Source organism: Polypterus senegalus, chromosome 3 (assembly GCF_016835505.1).
Source record: "Polypterus senegalus isolate Bchr_013 chromosome 3, ASM1683550v1, whole genome shotgun sequence".
Lineage (NCBI taxonomy): Eukaryota > Metazoa > Chordata > Cladistia > Polypteriformes > Polypteridae > Polypterus > Polypterus senegalus.
In genome coordinates, this window is record NC_053156.1 from 22,113,478 (window position 1) to 22,135,641 (window position 22,164).

Genomic DNA, 22,164 nt, shown 5'->3' on the forward strand with positions numbered 1-22,164 from the left:
AATCCAGCAGGCTGGCGAAACGGAGCGCGTCTGTCAGGCTCACCCCCCTTACGGCCCATCTGAGGACACCGATATCCCCCTCTGCCTCTTCATAGACACGCCTCTGTGTAGCTGAAATGCTAAAGGTCAGAGATTTGGAATATCATCTCCCGTATGGACGGGGGTCCGAGAGGGGTCACGGGGTAAATTAAGGCCAAAGGTTTGGATTACATGCTGAGAACATTCTGCCCAGCTGAACCTGTGGGTGCCAGGCCATGATCTTTGTGAAGTAGAAGAGCAGCAGAGGTTTGTTGTATCTGATATAGCGCCTTTCACTAGGGAAACAAGAAATGGGGTGGCAAGAGAACAGAATGCACATCCTGAAACACAACTATTTACTTTAAAATAATTTATTTTGTGTCTTCATTAAATCACTGCTCCATGATTATTGTTTGGTTATTTAGTATTTTGTATCATATTCTCACAAAAAAGTGTCAGCGTTCAAGTTTTATTTTAAAAAAAGAGGACCTAGAAATGAGAAATCACGTGTGGCAAGGAGAAAGGCTGAGGTGCCCCCCCCCCACATCCCCCCACTTTGCCACCGGGAGGCCCTACCGTCTGCTCAGGGTACATACGATGTCCCTTCACTGCCTCCTTTGGGGGCCTTTATCTGCAAACTAGCCCTCGCCAAAATGTGGTCAAATCTTTGTTTCTCAACCCCCTCCCCAGTCACCCATAATGCAATACTCCCAGCAGGTCTTCTAACAAGCGACTTCTCCCATTGGACTTGCCATAGCTTCCTTTTCTTCTGGTTGGCATGACAAATTACCCATCTCTAATCCCCAATTTGACCACAGAGCCCTGCCGACTGCCTCTAGTCTGGCAACACGTCACATGTGTTCCGGATGGTTCTGCAGGCACTTGATGAACTCGGTCACAGGACGTCCCTCGTAGCAGATCTCGTACACGGCCATGAAGAGGGGAAACCTGGGAATGAGTAAAGGGACAGAGTTAGAGGAGCAGAAGTGGGGACCACAGTCACATTGAGCTGTCCTGGGGCAGTTGAGACACCAGATGGGAGAGTGAGAGGGGCAAACAGGAGCTCATCATGACTGGAAGGAGCAAAAAGGTAACTGAGAGTTCCAAAATAATGGGAGGGCAAATTAGAAGTTCAAAAAGAATTGAAAGGTAAATCAAAGAGTTTGACAGGGCAATGTGGCAGGTGAGAATAAGTGGCAAGTGCATTACGAGGTCAGAGTGTAAGTGGGAGGGGCCAACTATGGCCTACAGAATTGGCAAACTAGGAGTGGGAGGAGCAAATTGTAACCAAGAGGGAGGGATGAACTATGAGCTAAAGAAAGCGCAAACTAGGAGTGGGGGGAGACAACCGCAACCTAATGACAAGGCAACCTGGGAAGTCAGAAGAAGTGGGAGGGGGCAAGTATAAGATAAAGAAAGGGCAAACTAGAAGTGGGAGGAGCCAACCACAGCCTAAATAACAGGCAAACTAGAAGTGGGAGGAGAAAACGGTGACCAAAAGACACAGCAAATGAGGAGGTCAAAAGAAGTGGGAGGGGACAACCATAAGATAAAGAAAGGGAAACCTAGGAGTGGGAGGAGCCAACTGTAACCTAAATTACAGGCAAACTAGAAGTAGGAGGAGGAAACTGTGATCAAGAGGGAGGGGTGAACTGTGAGCTAAAGAAAACCAAACTAGGAGAGGGAGGAGCAAACTGTAACCTAAATAACAGACAAACTAGAAGTGGGAGGAGCTAATTGTGACTTAAAGATACAGAAAAATAGGAAGTTAGAAGGAGTGGCAAGGACCAACTATGACCTAAAGAAAGGTTAAACTAGGAGTAGGAGGAGCCAACTATAACCTAAATAACAGGCAAACTACAAGTGGGAGGAGCAAACTGTGACCAAAAGGCACAGCAAATGAGGGGGTCAGAAGAAGTGGGAAGGACAAACTATGAGCTAAATAAAAGGAAAACTAGGAGTGGGAGGAGCCAACAATAATTTAAAAATTGCCTGGGAGGAGTGTGCCAGTGCCTTAGTCTTTTGGGATTGTCATCCTCCACTAACCCTAAATAACAGGGAAACTATGAGGTGAGAAGAAGTGGGAGGGGCCAATTATGACCTAAAGAAAGGGCAAATTAGGAGTGAGAGGAGCAATTGTAACTTAAAGACACAGCAAAATAGGAAGTTAGAAGGAGTGGGAGGGGCCAATTAGAAGTTTAGAGAATAAAAGGATAGAGAATATTAGAGGTTCAAAAGCAAAGGGGCAGGAGTTAGAAAGTCAGAAAGAATGGGAAGGGCACACTGACTTAACGCCAGTGACACAATACACAACTTCCAGCCGGAGGAGATATCAAATATGACAACTGGGGCTGCTGATCTTGTTGCTTTAGGATGTCAGATTACACGACTAGATATTGCAGGGGATGAGAAGTGACATGCGTAAGTGACAGCGCTGTCCAGCACAGTTTCAAATTTCCGCAGTATTGTGAGGTTGCTGCAGGCTCACAATCCATTGACATTGTTCTGTCTGACAACACCAGTGGTGCACAAAGGCTTTCAGCAACAATCACAGCCCTTTTGTTTTTCCTTTTTCCATTCTGTCGTGGTGTGACAGCCACTAGACATCAGATTAGACAAGTGCCTGTTTGCAAGGTCCAACCCACCCCCACCTCGCCTTTAACCTTATTGGCTGCATTATATGTGTTTAATATTCGGGTGGGTGCTCATTGGTTGCCAGCTCTTGCATACACAGAGCCACCCCTATGATTCAGGGTGACTCACGGACTGCTTGGCCTCAGTCGCTTTGTTTGTCAGGTCACAGCTGACCCGGAGTCACTAAGATTATGAAGATGAAGCCTAAGGCCAAAAAACAATGGGAAAAGTCATGTGACACAGACTTAAGGAGAGTGGAAGGGACACATTGGGAATTCAGAAAGAGTGGGGGTTTAGATGAGACAGTGGAATGGGGGTCAAAAATTAAGAGTGTTAGTGTGGGGCAGGAGTGGGAAGGGAGGAGGATTAGCAAAGTGGGAGTTTAGAAAGAGTGGGTGAGGCAAACTGGGAGCACAGGGAGACATAATGGAGTCTGTGGTGAGCTGGGGGGCAAAATGGGAGTTCAGCAAAACATTCAGAGAGAGAGAAGAAGGCAAACAAACAGTTCTTGAGTTAGTTAATAGGAAATGGAGAAACACAACAGAGAATTTAGAGGAGAAGTAAAATTAGAGGTTCAGGGGGCCATTAGTAAGCAACACATTAGGACTTCACATTGAGTGCAAAGAACACATGTAAGGGGGATGAGTGGAAGGTTCAGATTGAGGAGATGTTCAATCACAGGGTGGGACAACTAAGGATTCATGAATGGATGCACAGAATCAGAGTGACCGACCCCGGCCCCCCCGGTTTATCTCATGTCCCTTACTTGTCTGCCAGGTTTTTGTGCTTCAGGATGTGGTTGAGCTCAGCTGAGGTTTGGGGTCCCTGCAGCTTCTGGCCGTTCAGCATCTCCTTTTCCAGTTGTTCAATGGACTGCAGCAGTGGGGAAGAGAAGAGTGCCATGAAGAAATTGTTAGTTACATCACCCATCCACCGAAAGGCAGCACTCAACTTGAAGTGGAGGTACATTTTATAATCTGCCCAACAAGTCAAATGACGTAAAGGGAACAGAACAGTACAGAACGTGATATAATAATGTAACAACGTAACATAAATGTATGACATGACATTAAAGAACAGAACACTGTAGCAGTCAAACGTTCTTGGCCGTTTGCTATGGACTCTCATGACAGGTACTCAAGTGACTGACGAACTTCACTGAAGGAGAGCCAAGACCACCAGCGGTCCCAGTCCAACACAAAAGAATTTAAACACTAAATAATAATTGCAATTAATGAAAATATGTGAATGTAAACACAATCCTTCAACCTAACTCTTCATATGGCGAAAACAAAAAAAAAAAACAAAACATTTTACATTCAAATCTTAATGTCCCCGGGTTCGCTTCCCAGGTCCTCCCTGCGTGGAGTTTGCATGTTCTCCCCGTGTCTGCGTGGGTTTCCTCCGGGCGCTCCGGTTTCCTCCCACAGTCCAAAGGCATGCAGGTTAGGTGGATTGGCGATTCTAAATTGGCCCTAGTGTGTGCTTGGTGTGTGGGTGTGTTTGTGTGTGTCCTGCGGTGGGTTGGCACCCTGCCCAGGATTGGTTCCTGCCTTGTGCCCTGTGTTGGCTGGGATTGGCTCCAGCAGCCCCCGTGACCCTGTATTCGGATTCTGCGTGTTAGACAATGGATGGATGGATGGATCTTAATGTCTGATGCTCCACACAATCCCAGGATGCACCACACTCTGCTTCAACATTAATATTACTTACTTTTTCAAACTGGTATTTCATTTGTAAAATGAAACTTCACTGAAGCAATGTACTTGTTTACTACCATTGTGACCTGTAGGGGGCACCACTGGGCTCCAAACCCCTCCAGTACACCAACACCCATGTAAATATAAACTCAAAGGATGATTTATTATAACACCAATCAACACACATAACATGACAATTTCACAACACAGTTCTTCCTTTTTACTCTTTCCTCCTGGTGATCTTTGTCCACTGCCTCCCCACTCAGACCACCCATGCAGGAAACTCTGCCTCTTTTATTCCAGACCAAGGAGCACTTCAGGCGTCACAAAACTACTGACTGGAGGTACTTCTGGTTCAGACTGTAGCTCCCTGAAATGAGGACGATTTGTCTCTACAGCTCTCTCTGGTGACATGGATGTAACACTGCAGGGCTGCACTACCAGACTACAACTCCCAGCCTGCCCTGTGGGTATCCATGTAGGTACCGTCGTCCAAGAGGACTCCCTCCTATTGTGTCAAGGAGGTAAATAGACTGTGTAACTGTTCTTCAATTAAACTGGCCTCCCAGCCGGGTAATAATCTATGAAGCATCCCAGCCATATATGTTTGTACTATATATATATATATGTATATATTGTCACAGGCGGCTGGGGGTGGAGCCCAGCTGGGACGCCCGAGGGGACCAGAGGAGGGCTGGTGCCTCCTCCCGACCATGAGGGGGCGACCGCCTTGGTTTTGTTGGTGGCCTCGGGTAAGGGGCTTGGAAGCCCAACCCTGTAGGGGCCCGTGGCCACTGCCAGGCGGCACCCCGGTGCCTGAAGAAACCTGGAGCCCAGCACTTCTGCCACACCAGGAAGTGCTGGGGGGGAAGAAGACAGGAGACACCCGGAGGGCTTCCGGGTGCGCAGCTGGCACTTCCGCCACACTGGGGCATGTCTGCGGAGGAATGCCGGGAAGCAGCTGGAGCCCATCCGGGGTGTGATAAAAGGGGCCGCCTCCCTGCATTCGAGAGCGGAAGTCGGGTGGAAGAGGACGGAGCTGGAGAGAGGACTGGAGGCGGCCAGAAGAAAGGCATAAGAAACTGTGAAAGGCCCGGACTTTTGGGGGATCGGTGCGGGAGGCACAGGGACGTGCACTAAAGTCTGTAAATATTGTATATAGTGGTCTGTTACAATATGTTATATATGGTCAGCAGGATGTGACAGACCATATTTGGTCGAATTGTAATTTGAGTGTGTGACATCATCGAGATGCGCGAGTGAAGTAAAGAAATCAGCACGAGAAAACACGCGTCTCTGAGACTCCTTGTTTTAAGAGGGATAATTGATAACCGGAGTGAACTAAGCTTAAAACATGTATGTATAAATGTATGTATATGTATATACAGGTATATATATATATATATATATACAGTTAGGTCCATAAATATTTGGACAGACAGCTTTTTTCTAATTTTGGTTCTGTACATTACCACAATAAATTTTAAATGAAACAACTCAGATGCAGTTGAAGTGCAGACTTTCAGCTTTAATTCAGTGGGTTGAACAAAACGATTGCATAAAAATGTGAGGCAACTAAAGCATTTTTAACACAATCCCTTCATTTCAGGGGCTCAAAAGTAATTGGACAATTGACTCAAAGGCTATTTCATGGGCAGGTGTGTTCAAGTCCGTCGTTATGTCTTATCAATTAAGCAGATAAAAGGCCTGGAGTTGATTTGAGGTGTGGTGCTTGCATGTGGAAGATTTTGCTGTGAACAGACAACATGCGGTCAAAGGAGCTCTCCATGCAGGTGAAAGAAGCCATCCTTAAGCTGCAAAACAGAAAAACCCATCCGAGAAACTGCTACAATATTACGAGTGGCAAAATCTACAATTTGGTACATCCTGAGAAAGAAAGCAAGCACTGGTGAACTCAGCAGCAAAAAGACCTGGACGTCCACGGAAGACAACAGTGGTGGATGATCACAGAATCATTTCCATGGTGAAGAGAAACCCCTTCACAACAGCCAACCAAGTGAACAACACTCTCCAGGGGGTATCGATATCCAAGTCTACCATAAAGAGAAGACTGCATGAAAGTAAATACAGAGGGTGCACTGCAAGGTGCAAGCCACTCATAAGCCTCAAGAATAGAAAGGCTAGATTGGACTTTGCTAAAGAACATCTAAAAAGCCAGCACAGTTCTAGAAAAACATTCTTTGGACACATGAAACCAAGATCAACCTCTACCAGAATGATGGCAAGAAAAAGTATGGAGAAGGCGTGGAACAGCTCATTATCCAAAGCATAGCACATCATCTGTAAAACACGGTGGAGTCAGTGTGATGGCTGCCAGTGGCACTGGGACACTAGTGTTTATTGATGATGTGACACAGGACAGAAGCAGCCGAATGAATTCTGAGGTGTTCAGAGACATACTGTCTGCTCAAATCCAGCTAAATGCAGTCAAATTGATTGGGCGGCGGGTGTTTCATGATACAGATGGACAATGACCCAAAACATACAGCCAAAGCAACCCAGGAGTTTATTAAAGCAAAGAAGTGGAAAATTCTTGAATGGCCAAGTCAGTCACCTGATCTTAACCCAATTGAGCAGGCATTTCACTTGTTGAAGACTAAACTTCAGACAGAAAGGCCCACAAACAAACAGCAACTGAAAGCCGCTGCAGTAAAGGCCTGGCAGAGCATTAAATAGGAGGAAACCCAGCATCTGGTGATGTCCAGGAGTTCAAGACTTCAGGCTGGCATTGCCAGCAAAGGGTTTTCAACCAAGTATTAGAAATGAACATTTTAATTCCAGTTATTTAATTTGTCCAATTACTTTTGAGCCCCTGAAATGAAGGGATTGTGTTAAAAATACTTTAGTTGCCTCACATTTTTATGCAATCTTTTGTTCACCCCACTGAATTAACGCTGAAAGTCTGCACTTCAACTGCATCGGAGTTGTTTCATTTCAAATTCATTGTGCTAATGTACAGAACCAAAATTAGAAAAGTTGTCTCTATCCAAATATTTATGGACCTAACTGTATATTGTGGTCTGTTAGACAAAATGCTTATGTGTTTAACGTGTTGTCACGCATGTGTGCACGGGTGGCAGCTAAAGGGCGCAAATAATAATAATTCCACGCCGGACCAGGGGATGGCAGACTGCACTGATCCTTTCTCTTTTTCCTCTCCAGACCGAACATGGGAAATTCCTCCTGGGCTCGATGACATCACTTCCACTTCCTGTCCGGATGACGTCATTTCCCCTGCCGCCCTATTTTTGTCTGGCCACCAGTTCTGTTTTGGACTGATGTCTGTAAAGACTTGCAATACCAACTCCTCGATTTTGACAACCAATTTCAAGTGCAGTATATGGGTGGCTGCCCCCAAAACCTTTTTGCTGTGTGGTCCTTTCACAGTGTTTAATACGAGTGTATGACCAAACTTAAAGAAGTGAAACAAGATATATAAGCTTGAAACAGAATTTTTACTTTTATTTAAAATCAACTTTTTCTCTATTTTGTGTGAACTGTTTTGCATTGAAGTTTTACTAAAACTTTTAAAACAAAGATATTATTTGAACATGCGTCACACTGTTGCTTGAATCATCCTTGGAAGCAAACTAAAAGCTGCAGAACTTTGTTAACTTTGGATAAACATGGCTACATTATGTGCAAAAAAAAAAAAAGTTACATATATATATATATTGTGGTGGACGGCCGTGACGCCCCTTCAATGGGTATTCAGGGGGAGCAGCCCTGGACGGTGCAGTACCTCCCCCTGGACACTGGATGGCTGCACCCCTGGGTTGGAGCGGTGCCTCAGTCTCACGCAGGGCTTCATGAGAGATGGAGTCCTTCACAGCCCTGTTGGGATCTGGGGTGGCCGCCAGGGGACGTGGCATGAGTCCCTGAGCCCAGCTGGACTAATCTTCAGCCCCACTGGGGTGCAACCAGAAACAGGTGATCAAGCCTGGGTGGGCCGTAAAAGGAGCCAGCAACCACCACTCAACAGCCAGAGTCAGGAGGAGGAGGAGGACAAAGCTTGTGGAGGAGTGGTGGTGGAAGAGAGAAAAGGAGGGTCTCAGTGTGGTTTTGGTGCTTGGGACTGTGTTGTGTCCGTGGATTTCATGGGAAGACGTACCCCACAGGTGAAGAAAAATAAAAAAGTCTTTATTTTATACGTGCCTCCCGTGTCAAATCTGTGTTGGGTCGGGTGCAATATAGCGCCTTTCTTACTATAGATATATATATAGGCAAGGTGCACTCCAACACGTGGCGCGAGATAGAGTGACTGGAACGGAGGCTGGCGCGTGAGTGAGGAGGTCCCACCTCCTCCTCTTCTCGGCCTGCAGCCTCTCTCTTGAATTTCTCTCAAATAAATCGGTTCCGCAAGTGAACTATGATACTTAGCGCAATGAGAGAAGTCGCAAAATCAACCGGAATGTTCAAGCAAATTCTAGAAACAAACTCGATCTAAATCAGTTAAGTAGTTCTCTCATGAAAAGCGGACAGACAGACAGACAGATGACAGACAGACATTGGATTTTCTATATATAGAAATATATTTTTTTACAATATGCATCTTACATTAATTTGCATTTTATTTACTTTTTCCACTTATTTAGACTTTTAACATGTTCTTTATTCTATTATTATTGTTCTTCTGTTGTCTGTACAAATGTATTTATTGTCATGTCATTTTCTAACCTGCCTAAACCAGACCAGGGTGACATGGAGGGTTTCGGGGGGCTGAGGTGGGGTGTGGAGCCTATCCAAGCTAACAAAGAGCACAAAGCAGGAACAAGTCTTGGACGGGATGCCAGGCCATCGCAGGGTGAACACACACACTCACACACACACGCACACACTCACACTCACACTCACATACACTCACACACACACGCACACACAGACACACTCAAACACACACACTCACACACTCAAACACACACACACTCACACAATTACACACGCACACACTCACACACGCACACTCACACTCATGCACACACACATACACACACACTCACACACGCACACACACATGCACACACTCACACTCACACACGCACACACTCACACTCACACACAGACACACTCACACACACACACTCACACACGCAAACACACTCACACGCACACACTCACACACTCACTCACACACTCACACACTTACACTCGCACACGCACAGGCCAGTTTTAGCGTCACCAGCTCACCTCAGCTGCATGTCTTTATACTGTGGCAGCAAACCGGAGCACCGAGAGGAAAGCCACACAGACACGGGGAGAACATGCAAATTCCACACAGGGAGGATGAGAAACGTGAACCTGGGTCTCCTAACTGCGAGGCACCAGCGCTACCATTGTACCACAGTGTAGCATTTTTATATATATACTGCTCAAAAGAATTAAAGGAACACTTTTTAATCAGAGTATAGCATAAAGTCAATGAAACTTATGGGATATTAATCTGGTCAGTTAAGTAGCAGAGGGGGTTGTTAATCAGTTTCAGCTGCTGTGGTGTTAATGAAATTAACAACAGATGACCTAGAGGGGCAACAATGAGATGACCCCCAAAACAGGAATGGTTTAACAGGTGGAGGCCACTGACATTTTTCCCTCCTCATCTTTTCTGACTGTTTCTTCACTAGTTTTGCATTTGGCTACAGTCAGTGTCACTACTGGTAGCATGAGGTGATACCTGGACCTTACAGAGGTTGCACAGGTAGTCCAACTTCTCCAGGATGGCACATCAATACGTGGCATTGCCCGAAGGTTTGCTGTGTCTCCCTGCACAGTCTCAAGGGCATGGAGGAGATTCTAGGAGACAAGCAGTTACTCTAGGAGAGCTGGAGAGGGCCATAGAAGGTCCATAACCCATCAGCAGGACCAGTATCTGCTCCTTTGGGCAAGGAGGAACAGGATGAGCACTGCCAGAGCCCTACAAAATGACCTCCAGCAGGCCACTGGTGTGAATGTCTCTGACCAAACAACCAGAAAGACTTCATGAGGGTGACCCAAGGGCCCCATGTCCTCTAATGGGCTCTGAGCTCACTGCCCAGCAGCATGCAGCTCGATTGGCATTCGCCATAGAATACCAGAATTGGCAGATGCACCACTGGTGCCCTGTGCTTTTACAGATGAGAGCAGGTTCACCCTGAGCACGTGACAGAAGTGAAAGGGTCTGGAGAAGCCATGGAGAACATTATGCTGCCTGTAACATCATTCAGCATGAGCAGTTTGGTGGTGGGTTAATGATTGTCTGGGGAGGCATATCCATGGAGGGTCACACAGACCGCTACAGGCTTGACAAAGGCACCTTGGCTGCCATTAGGTATCAGGATGAAATCTTTGGACCCATTGTCAGACCCTATGCTGGTACAGTGGCTCCTGGTGCACGACAATTCCTGGCCTCATGTGGTGAGAGTATGCAGGCAGTTCCTGGAGGATGAAGGAATTGATACCATTGACTGGCCACCACACTTTCCTGACCTAAATCCAATAGAACACCTCTGGGACATTATGTTTTGGTCCATCCAATGCCACCAGGTTGCACCTCAGACTGTCCAGGAGCTCAGTGATGCCCTGGTCCAGATCTGGGAGGAGATCCCCCACAACACCATCTGTCATCTCATTAGAAGCATGCACCGATGTTGTCAGGCATGTATACAAGAACACAGGGGCCATACAAAGTGCTGCGTACAATTTTGAGTTGCTGCAATTAAATTTTGGCAAAATGGACTAGCCTGCCACATAATTTTTTCACTCTGATTTTTGGGGCGTCTTTGAATTCAGGGCTCTGTAGGTTGATCATTTTCATTTCCATCAAACGATGTGGCATCCTTTCGTTCCTAACACATTACCCAGTCTATATCAGTATAGATATCCAGGAGGATTTCTTTTTCCCATTGAGATCTAATGTGTTTTCAAAGTGTTCCTTTAATTTTTTTGAGCAGTTTATATATATATAAAATCAGTTTTTCACTAATTTAAAATAAAGTACTTGTGTTTACTAAATTCTTATTAGTTTAGACTTTGTGCTAAGATGAAGGTAAAAAATGTTTTTACTATATCGGGACTTGAGGGAAGGTGAGTTGGAGGCCCCCATTGGTTTTCTGCTAAGGGCCCACCGAGTTCCCAGAATGCCCTCTGTGTTCACCAGGCTGGAAGAGGTTACAGAGCCATTTGTAAAGAGTTTGGACATCTCCAGTCCACTGTCAGGCAGATCACTGACAAATGTGGGGAATTCAAAGCCATTGCTACCCTCCCTACGAGTGGTCGACCAACAAAGACCACTCCAAGAGCAAGGCGTGGAATATTCCAGGAGGTTACGAAGACCCTCAGGGTAATGTCTAAGGATCTAAAGGGCTCTCTTGCTTTGGTTAATGCCATTGTTCCTGAGCCCACAATCAGTGGTGGGCATGACAGGGTTGCAAGGAGAATGCCACTGCTCTCCAAGAAGAACATTGCTGCCCATCTAAGGTCTGCTAAAGACCACAAAGGCTATCGGCAGATTCTTCTGTGGACAGATGAACTTTTTGGCTTGAATGAGAAGCATTAGGTTTGGTGAAAAGCAAACACTGCATTCCAGCATAAGCACCTCATCCCATCTGTGAAACATGCTCATTTAGGCCTTCTGGGATGCACCTGGACCAGGATGGCTCGCCATCATTGATGGAACTATGAATTCTGAATTGTACCATAAAACCTACAGGAAAATGTTTGAGTATCCATCTGTGAAGTGAGGCTCAAGAGAATGTGGGTTGTGCAGCAAGACAAACGAGTCTAAACACACAAGTCCTTCTTCCAAGCAATGGGTAAAGCAGAAGAAGTGTCATGGTTTGGAAATTCCAAATCAAAGTCCTGACCCCAATCCTGTAGAAACATTGTAACAAGCAGTTCATGCAAGGATGGCCACCGACATCCCAGAGATGAAGCAGTTTTTACAGGAAGCAGTGGACTAAACCTTCACTAAGCCAACGTGCAGGGTGGATCAAGAGTCGTAGTTGAGGCTACACAATTTGGGGGGTCCCAGCTCTAACTGAAGGCAGAGGTTCAGACACAAATATGTAACTCTGGGCCATTGTCCTCAAAAAAGAAATGAACAAGTAGAATTGTTTTGTGTCACATGTTTCAGTTTGGTTCTCTTTATACATTTTAGGACTTAACACTCACTGAGCAAACTTTTAGGACCACCATACTAATCCTGGGCAGGGCCTGCTTTTGCTCTCCAAAGAGCCTCATTTCTTCCTGTCATGGATTCCACAAGATGTTGCAAACATTCCTTTGAGATTCTGCTCCACATTGACAGGATTGCATCACACAGTTTCTGCAGATTTGTCAGCTGCACACTCATCTCTCCTGTTCCACCACAGCCCAAAAGTGTTCTGCTGGATTCAGATCAGGTGACTGGGAAGACCACTGAAGAACACGGAGCTCCTTGTCATGTTCATGAAACCAGGCCACTTTAGCTTTGTGACGTGGTGTACTATCATGCAGGGATGAGCCATTAGAAGATGTTGGCCATGAGAGTCACTCAATTACACCATGGCATTCAAGTGATGATGGATTGATAGTAACACTAGAATTACCAAAGCCTACGAAAAAACTCGTAAGCCTGGCCCATCTTAAATCTGTTTGCACCTCTCTGACAGCGTCTTTTGTCTTGTAAATGTGTCGATCAGCACAAGCAGCAAGCAGCCTGCTATCCCATCGGCCCACTGCTGCAGGAAGGGCTAAAATCTCTCCCAGCTCAAGCCTTGTTTATCAGGGAGTGAGGTACCTGGAGCTGCACAGGGTAAATAATAGATCGTTATTTGGAACGCAGGCATTTCACGTGTCTATGTAAGTGTTGGATGACAGAAATGTTCAACACATACCTGAAAGTCAAACTTTTTTCATGTTGTTTTTTCAAGTTTGACATGAAGTGTATAATGTGTGAAGACTGAAGTCCAAATATCAAGTAAGCACTTTCTCAAAAGGTATAATTATAACAGAAGAAGTGCGCTTTTATTCAAGACTATAGATAGATAGATAGATATGAAAGGCACTATATAATAGATAGATAGATATGAAAGGCACTATATAATACTATATAGATATGAAAGGCACTATATGATAGATAGATAGATAGATAGATAGATAGATAGATAGATAGATAGATAGATAGATAGATAGATAGATAGATAGATAGATAGATAGATAGATAGATGTGAAAGGCACTATATGATTGATAGATAGATAGATAGATAGATAGATAGATAGATAGATAGATAGATAGATAGATAGATAGATAGATAGATAGATAGATAGATAGATAGATAGAACCGAAGAAAAAGAAATCGGGTTAGTGTGGCTTGTTATCGAGACTTCTTTGGTAGTACAGTGGTAAGAACTGCTCACTCCTATTCAAAGGGTCGCCGGTTCGAGTCTTAACGTTTCCCAAAATAAATATTTTGAGTAGTGAGCTGCTCTTATCTTACTATTATACAATAAAAACATACATTGGATTTGAGTCTGCAACAGCCGGTGTAAATGTATGGTACTTGTAACAGTTAGCGTTTATTTTTTAATTCAGTTTCATTCTTTCAGTCACGTTCGCGCTGCCCTGATCTGACACTGCTGTTTTCAAATAAAGACGTGAGGTGAACTCTGATGAGGATGAGGGCTCTACATCGGAGAAAGAGAACAGAATAACGCCAGAAACGTTCACTCACATATAAGAACAAAACAGCTGCGCCAGGTGTAAAAGTGAAAGATGGCACCGTTTGGGCGTCACCCTGCCAGTCAATCTGCCCCACACCTGTCCTTCAACAAAGCAGCATGGCTTACAGAGCTTGCCAACGTATCGTGCAACCTCCTGTTTGTGATTATGTTTTGTGATGGTCTTTACATAGGAAACATTTATATGTTACTTATATAAAAGCCAGATCGAATGTTACTTATCCCGATTTATTTACTTATCTTCCTACAGCGTGAAGTCACAAGTAGACTGCAGAGCTTCCTGTGTGTCATCGACACGGACTTGTTCACAAATTACACGTGTAATGCCACCAAAAGTGGGCCGTGTTTACGAGTTTTTTCGAAGGCTTTGGTAATTCTAGTGTTAACTGGTCCAAAGTGTGCCAAGCAAACATTCCCTACAAAGTTACAGGACCACCAGCACCAGTCTGGACTGTTGAAACAAGGCGGGCTGCTGTTGGTAACTGCCATCTGTGTGTCTCAGTAGAAATGGAGATTCATCCCACCGAGCTACGTTTTTTCCAGTCTTCAGCTGTCCAGTTTTGGTTACCCTGTGGCCTCTGCTGCCTCAGCTTTCTGATCTTTGCTGACGTGGTCTTCTGCTGTGGTAGTCCATCCGCCTCAATATTTGACACATTCTGAAATGCTTTTCTGCTCACCATAATTGTACGGAGTGCTAATCGGAGTTACCATAGAGCTTTCCGCAGCTTGTGCCAGTCTGCCCATTCTCCTCCGACCTCTCAGGTGTTTCTCTCCGCAGCACTGCCACCTACTGGATGTTTGTCCCACCATTCTGAAAAAGAACTCTTGAAGATGGTTGGGTGTGAAAATGCCTGGAGATCAGCAGCTACAGAAAAACTCAAACCGACCCGTCTAACATCAACAATCATGTGACAGTCAAGATCACATCACGGCGTTTGGCGTGAACGTCAACTGAAGGGCCTGATTTGATGCATCCTGCCACATGATTGGCTGACTAGATAATTGTCTGGATCAGCGGCTGTACAGTACAGGAGTTCCTAATCAGTCCTAGTCAATCTGACCGGGTTTTATGTCTTGTTTAGTCAGAAACAGAAAATCACATACTGTCTAGAACCACTGTATATATTATTATGTTTTATATTGCATTTTAAAATGCGCAGGAAAATTGACCTTCATTTACCTAAAATCTGAAGTAAACTGCTGATTTCTTTGCTTTTCTTAACCAAGAATAATAAAATTTATTAAAACTGATATCCACCTCTGGTCCACATGAAAAGCACACATCAATGTGAACATATAAATTAGTTTGTAAAATGAGATTACAAACACAATGTCCTATGGGTAACGTTAGATATCAAAGGGTATAACAGAGAAAGAGAGATGGAGAGACAGAGAGAGGGGGAGAGAGAGACAGAGAGAGAAAGAGAGATGGAGAGACAGAGAGAGAGAGAGAGAGAGAGAAAGAGAGAGAGAGTGAGAGAGAGAAAGAAAGAGATAGGGAGAGAGAGAGAAGGAGAAAAAAGAGAGAGTGAGGGAGAGAGACAGACAGAGAGAGAAAGAGAGAGAAACAGAAAGAAAGAGAGAGGGAGAGAGAGAGAGGGAGAAAAAAGAGAGAAAGAGAGAGAGAGAGAGAGGGGGAAGAGAGAGAGGGGGAGAGAGGGGGAAGAGAGAGAGAGAGAGGAAAAGAGAGAAACAGAGAGAGAGAAAGAGAGAGAGTGAGAGAGAAAGAGAGAGTGAGACAGAAAGAGAGAGGGAGGAAAAGAGAGAGAGAGAGAGAGGGAGGTTGGGAGCCTTCACTGATTTCCATTGAGTTGCCACACCCACCACATAACAAACCATCGGGATTGGACGCGAGTGCAGCTGTGCAATGATTGACAGCTCAGCACCACACTGCAACAATGTGTGAGTATAACAGCAATAATAATAATAAAAATAATTAAATAAATAAATGTACATTGTATTAATCTCCAAGGAGAAATTGTCCTTCCTACATTTGTAAAATTCTGAATGTCATTCAATTGGACTTGTGGCATAGGGGCTGCCATTTACAGCTTCACCTGGGGCAGCACAGATGCTAAATTCAGCCCTGGCACAGCCCTGCTGTGGGCATTCAGGCATTTGGATTTCCACACACACCTCCACCTGCTCGCTTATGGGCTTTTTTAACCTCCTGCTGCCTTATTTCCCCTCCACGCCATCGTGAGTTTGCCACCAATGATCTTTCTCAGAGTTTTTGGATGATCCCCTCGCTCAACTCTTTATTCTCCTGCTCCATGTCAGGAGACCCCTGCCTTCTCAGCACCTTTTTAATTTTTGTTCATGTGATCCCGGGATGCTTAAATTGGGACACCCTGTCTTCCCTGCCCACCACACTCAACTAAACTTCACCCCCCAACACCAGGTTATCCCCTAAAGGAATGATACCCATCTGCCACTCTCACCTTGCCAGTCTTTGCGAACGCCTCAGCCACCTTGCGGTTGCGGCCTCCATAGCATGTGGTGATGAGGTCAGCCACGCCACAGCTCTCCAGGAAAGTGGCCGAGGAGACGGTCCCGGTGGTGCAGAACAGCTTGGCGAAGGCGATCATCTCCATCAATCCCAGACGGATCACTGCTGCCTTGGTGTTGTCACCAAAGCCCAGGCCATCGCAGAATCCGGCGCCCACGGCAACCACGTTCTGTACCAAGAAAATGGAGAACATTAAACTTGGACTAAACTGGGTGCCAGAAGGCGGGCACAGCAGATGGCTCACCTTGAGCGCCCCACAGATCTCCACCACGTCTGCCTCCTCCACCACCGTGATACGGAAGTTGCATGTCTGCATGAGCTCCTTCAGCAGCACTCCATGCTCCTTGACCTTGCAGCCTACAAGAAGACAACACAGTCAGACATTTATTTAGGAGTGGGAGATGAAGGAATGGGCCCACTGAATGGGCTTGTCCTGGATTGACATCTGTAACCCATGACGCTTGCCAGCTCCTCACCAATGGTGGTCTCACAGAACTTCTCATCAGCCACCTCATTGGCAATGTTGGCACCCATCAGAACGCTGACTTCTATGCCCAGTTTCTCTCGGATGATATCTGAAATCAGTCGCAATCCATCAGGTCCCTCATCCACACCCTGCAGCAGAAAACATGAGGAGAGTGACTGAGCATCAACCTCATCCACACTGGCATCACCTACACCCCTGCCCCTGTGGTGCCCACCTTAATCAGAGAGATCCCAATGGCATCTTTCTTGATGTGGCTCTTCAGTGTGTCACAGAGTTTTCCGATAAACTGATGAGGGACCACAAATACTAGGATGTCGGCCCCTGTGGCCGCCTCCACCACATCTGGTACTGCCACCTGCAGGAGAGGAGGGAAAAGTGCACGACGGTCACTCCAGCAACAGACCGTATGGGCAAAGGTTTTGATAAAAAAGAAATTAAATAATATATATACTAGATTCAAAATCCCAAAGCAGGTTATTTCGTCTCTGCAGGGTGATATAATTATATGGATGATCTGTGAAATAAGTGGTGAAGACACAACTGAACTTGTAGACACCAGAGGCACTGCCACCTAGAGGTAAAAGCTGGACGTGACGCCCCTAATAGGAAGGTATGAAGCTGCGCTAGAATAAAGCTGGCAAATCCAAACCTGAATCTCATGGGTGATGCCACACATGTCTGAAACGCTGCCCTCTAGGAGGAACTTGCAGCGGTACAAAATTCACAACAATCAAACTACAAACCACTGTAACACTGCCATCTAGGGGGCAGGATAGTTCTGAATTACCCCAGTGAGGCTCAATGTACCTAAAATGCTGTTTAGATGATGTCTCACAAACTAGCGCTAAAATAATTAAACTTTCAATATTCTAAACAGTTTAAATAGTGCCCTCTTGAGGAAGCCTATTGAAATTACACCAGTGGTACTGCCAGTGCTTGAAATGCTGCCCTGTAGAGGAGGCTGTAGTGCTAAAGATAGTGAACACCTTTAACAATTTAAATGGTGCCATCTAGGGGAGTAGCATTGTAATTACACAGATCATGCCTCAAATACTTGAAGGACATTAATTCAATTAGATTAGATAAACTTTATTAATCCCATGGGGAAATTAACTGTAAAAATGACACATTAAGTATTGAAAAACTGCCCTCTAGAGGAGGCTGTGGTGGCAAAAAATAATATTGTGCAAAGTTAGAATATTGCCCACTTGAGGAAACACATTTAAATTACACAGAAAAGTGTTGTTATTATTATTATTATTATTATTATTATTATTAGGTGGTACCTCACATGCTTCAAAAGCTGCCCTCTAGAAAAGGTTGTAGTGCAAAAAAATTAAAAAAAAAATTTGACTGGCACAGTGGCATCATTTGGGGTTGGGGGCTTCTGGGACTTTAGCCCCTGACTTCAGGTGTCCAACCCTTCATCAATGAGAGATTCCCTTACCTGTCCAAGGCACTTGGGCTTCTAGCCCCCGATGTTTACAGTCTCATCGACACTGAAAAAACTCAAAGGGAGACCCCTTACCCTAAAATTTCGCTTTAAACACCCCAGCCCTGGGCTCTTTGCCACTGTGAAAAGCTCCACTTTTCCATCTAATTTATCAGATACCCTTAATAAGTGTTGAAGCTACTGACACCCCCCGGTGTGACCTCTCTGCAGCCTGGAGCCTCCACCCTGTGACCATTATCTGAGTCAGATAGCCCCCCACACAGCCCTAATCTTAACCACAGTGTTACTGGGTGGAGCTCTGGGGGTCTGCAGCTAGACTCTATTGGCGCCCATTGGAGGCAACTCTGCATATTTTTAGCTCCAGGGTAGAGGCTCCACGCTGCAGAGACATAAAAGAACAATTACACTTAATAATGCTCCATACCACTTAAACACAATCCTCTTAAGGAATTACATCTGAATTATTCTGATGATATCCCACATACTTGGCATGGTACCCTCTAAATGAGGGTGTAGTGCTAAGATTTAACACCAATATTACTATAGAGGAGACACTTTGCTCTAGGGGACGGGAATGATATCTGATAATTTTAGAGCTGTTTGACACTTTGCCCCCTAGAGGTTTCAGCTGGAAGCCCAAAACACACCAATGATGCTGTAGACACCTGCAACACTGCCCTCTAGAGGAATGTCACATCGGAACTACTCAGATGATCCCACAGATACTCAAAATTCTGCCTCTGTAGTGGCAAAAAAAAGGACATCTATAAGGCTGAGAGCAACTGAAACACTGCCATCTAGAGGAGGGTTTCCTAAACTTTCTTTTCTAGTTACTAAATCTTACCCTTCTTAGTTTCTTGGAGACACTAAGTCATAGCATGGGAGGGGGTCCCAGTCACAGTGGACATTCTGCAAAAATATGTGACCCGTTCACATTAAATACAACGGCCCAATGGCAGCACCCCTGAGACCCAATAGTTCACAAAACTGGGCTCTACAGGAGGGTTTCTTAAACTGTGGGATGGGATTTTGGGTCACGGTCTGTCACGTCAAGAGCTACTCTTATGTTAAAGGTAACGGGTCACGGATGGTTTGAGAAGTGGGTTGTGGTGGGTCGCCGTGGGTTGATTAAGCAATCGACATTACTCAGATGATTATCCTTGGTACCTCAGCCCTGCCACCCACCCTCCATGACTCTCAAAGGGAGATCTCCAGCTGCACCGATGATTGTCATGAAGACACTACAGTGGAAAAGACTGGTTTGCAGTGAAGAATAAAGTTTAAGAAGCCCCGCTCTAGAGGATCTGAACTGCACAGGCTGTGCTAAAGGCCAGTGCTGCTGTGATGGCAAGGTTGGCTGCAGCTGGCATCACTCCCTCAAACCCAGGATACCGGTAGACATAGCTACAGCAAATGAGGACACATAACAACAGGAGGGCCTTGTGCTTTTATTTCTCTCCTAAACAGCGTTCACACAATAAAGAAAGTGAGATGTAGAATCTTCTTACCAATAAATAATCTTCAATAAAACAAACAATGCTTTAAGTGACAGCATAAATATCCACTAAGGTTAAACTCTTCTTTCCCTCTGAGTGCCCACCTATCTTCACTCAGCCCTGCAATGCTCCTCAGTCAACCTTTTAAAAATGGCTTACGCCCAAAGCCACCTCAGCCTGTCACCTATGGGCCACCCAAACCCGGCTCCATCATCCAAAGCCACGGGGTCATTCCTGCCCCCTGAATCCCGCCATCCCCTCGCTCCTGACCGTCGTGCCTCCCGTCCACCTCTTCCACTCCCGATCTCTACAACTCTACAACATAAACCTTGACGCTGATTTTTTTTTTTTTTTAATCCTCTGTCTTCGCCTTTCTTTTCCGATCACGACTTCCTCTCAGGCTTCTTAATGTTTAAGTGGGCACAGGCCCCTAATTGGCCAACCCCAGACTGCTTTTGAGGAAGCCGTCTGCACCGCACATGTCCGCACGTGAATGCTGGTTCAGTCGATCTCCCCATCATCACAACAGAGCTGCTCGTTTACACGACCTGGAGCCGGAGGGCAGCGCACGGCCACGGACCCCCAACACGCCTCATCACAGGTGCTTTTGAACTCTTTAATGGCTAATTTTTTTTTTCTTATCTCCCAGGGTTGAATATTTTTCTAAAAATCTCAGTTTTCTGAAAAGTTCACAAAGTTTTTCACATTAGTGAACATTAAACATCTGTTGCTGCATGCAGTGCCCTGTCACCACATGTGAGCCATCTCTGGCTGCTGTGCGAGGGCAGGGGCGACGGTTACGGCGGTGGCTGAAGATCAGCTGGGAACCAATCAGCAGGGGACCTAGCAGTTGATGCTGGTACCGTACCTCACCTTCACTTTAGGTCTCAATCTGCAGACCACTCGCACTAAAACCGGAGTCCGACAAGTCAGAGTCCAATTCAAAATAATAAAATATACGCAAAATGTCATCCATTGAGTATTTGCTTTGCTCTCTCACTGGATTTCGATGCCATTCTAGACGTTCTTTACGCTCCTCACGCACATACAGGGATTCGATTTAACGTCAAGTCAAGGAGTCTAACATTCCTCCTAGCAAAGAGGGCCTACCTATAAAGAAATGGAGAGCTTTGTCAGCGTATACAACTGATTATCACCCTCTACCCATGGATGCCCACTTAAGTCGACGTCCTCCCTCAACCTTTTGTGTTGACAAAAGTCGCCATCCTCCCTAAAAGTGATAATGAAGATCACGTAGGTGCAAGTAAGTTACAGACAGAATCACAGAAAATGAAGGATATTACCTTCTAGAGGATGGCCAGACCAGCAGTGAAAATGGTAAGGCTGCAGACGGCTGCGTTGTGCCCCCCTTAGGGATGCCAAAGCACCAAGATCATGATCTCTAGAATTCAGACAATCCTTCAACCACCCGAAATCCTCACTTGCAGGTGACTGGAATAGTACAGTACATTAAATAACAGAACAGGACATTGTCAAACCATAATCCATTTTATGGTCACCAGGGGGCAGCATGGGGCACAAGTCATGAACTAACCCTAGGAGGGGACGCAGCTATTAAAATGGGGGCAATCTGCAGTCCCACTGTGCACATCTTTGGGATGGGAGAGGAAAGTGAAAGCACCCCGAGGGAAACGCACACAGGTGGGGATTTGAACCCTGGAATGTCGGAGAGTGTGGCAGCAGCCATAGCACCGCAGTACTGACCCCGTTTGTGAAAACTCTGAGCCCACATTTGGTTTTATTTATTCTGGTGGATCAAATTATTTTAATGTAAATGGTAGCCACTGAGTCTTAAAAAGAGAGGGTCTCAATAGGTAGGTACACCTACCTAAAAAAAGAGGGTCTCACGTGATGAGAGGGGCAAACAAGGGTGTGGGATTTGAACCCAGGTGTTTCAATCTGTAACGAGCAGTAATAATGGCAAGCTGGTGTGGCTGTGCAATGGGGGTCCTTTTGGCGGTTCACTTCCTTTCATGAGGATCACACCAGTAGTTTCACTGGTAACTTAACACTGCCCTCTACTGGAATAGGAATTAACCTGCATGCCAGTGCTGAGACCAAAGGCCTTGGGAGGTGTGAGTGGCACTCGGGCACACAAGCACATGTTGACGGGCACTCACACCCTGACCTCT

The 22,164-nt window shown here is 45.5% G+C and overlaps 1 protein-coding gene across 1 annotated transcript in view; it reads right to left on the minus strand.

The window, feature by feature from the left end:
- Positions 1 to 371: 371 nt before the first annotated feature.
- The window catches only part of gpd1b (glycerol-3-phosphate dehydrogenase 1b), a 48,657-nt gene continuing 26,864 nt past the window's right edge, over positions 372 to 22,164 (minus strand). The window contains exons 3-8 of the mRNA XM_039746781.1: positions 17,277 to 17,417; positions 17,052 to 17,190; positions 16,820 to 16,932; positions 16,508 to 16,744; positions 3,419 to 3,525; positions 372 to 966 (exon numbers count right to left, since the gene is read on the minus strand). Of these exons, the coding sequence (XP_039602715.1) occupies positions 870 to 966; positions 3,419 to 3,525; positions 16,508 to 16,744; positions 16,820 to 16,932; positions 17,052 to 17,190; positions 17,277 to 17,417 (834 nt within the window). The 3' untranslated portion in view covers positions 372 to 869. The remainder of the gene's footprint in view (positions 967 to 3,418; positions 3,526 to 16,507; positions 16,745 to 16,819; positions 16,933 to 17,051; positions 17,191 to 17,276; positions 17,418 to 22,164) is intronic.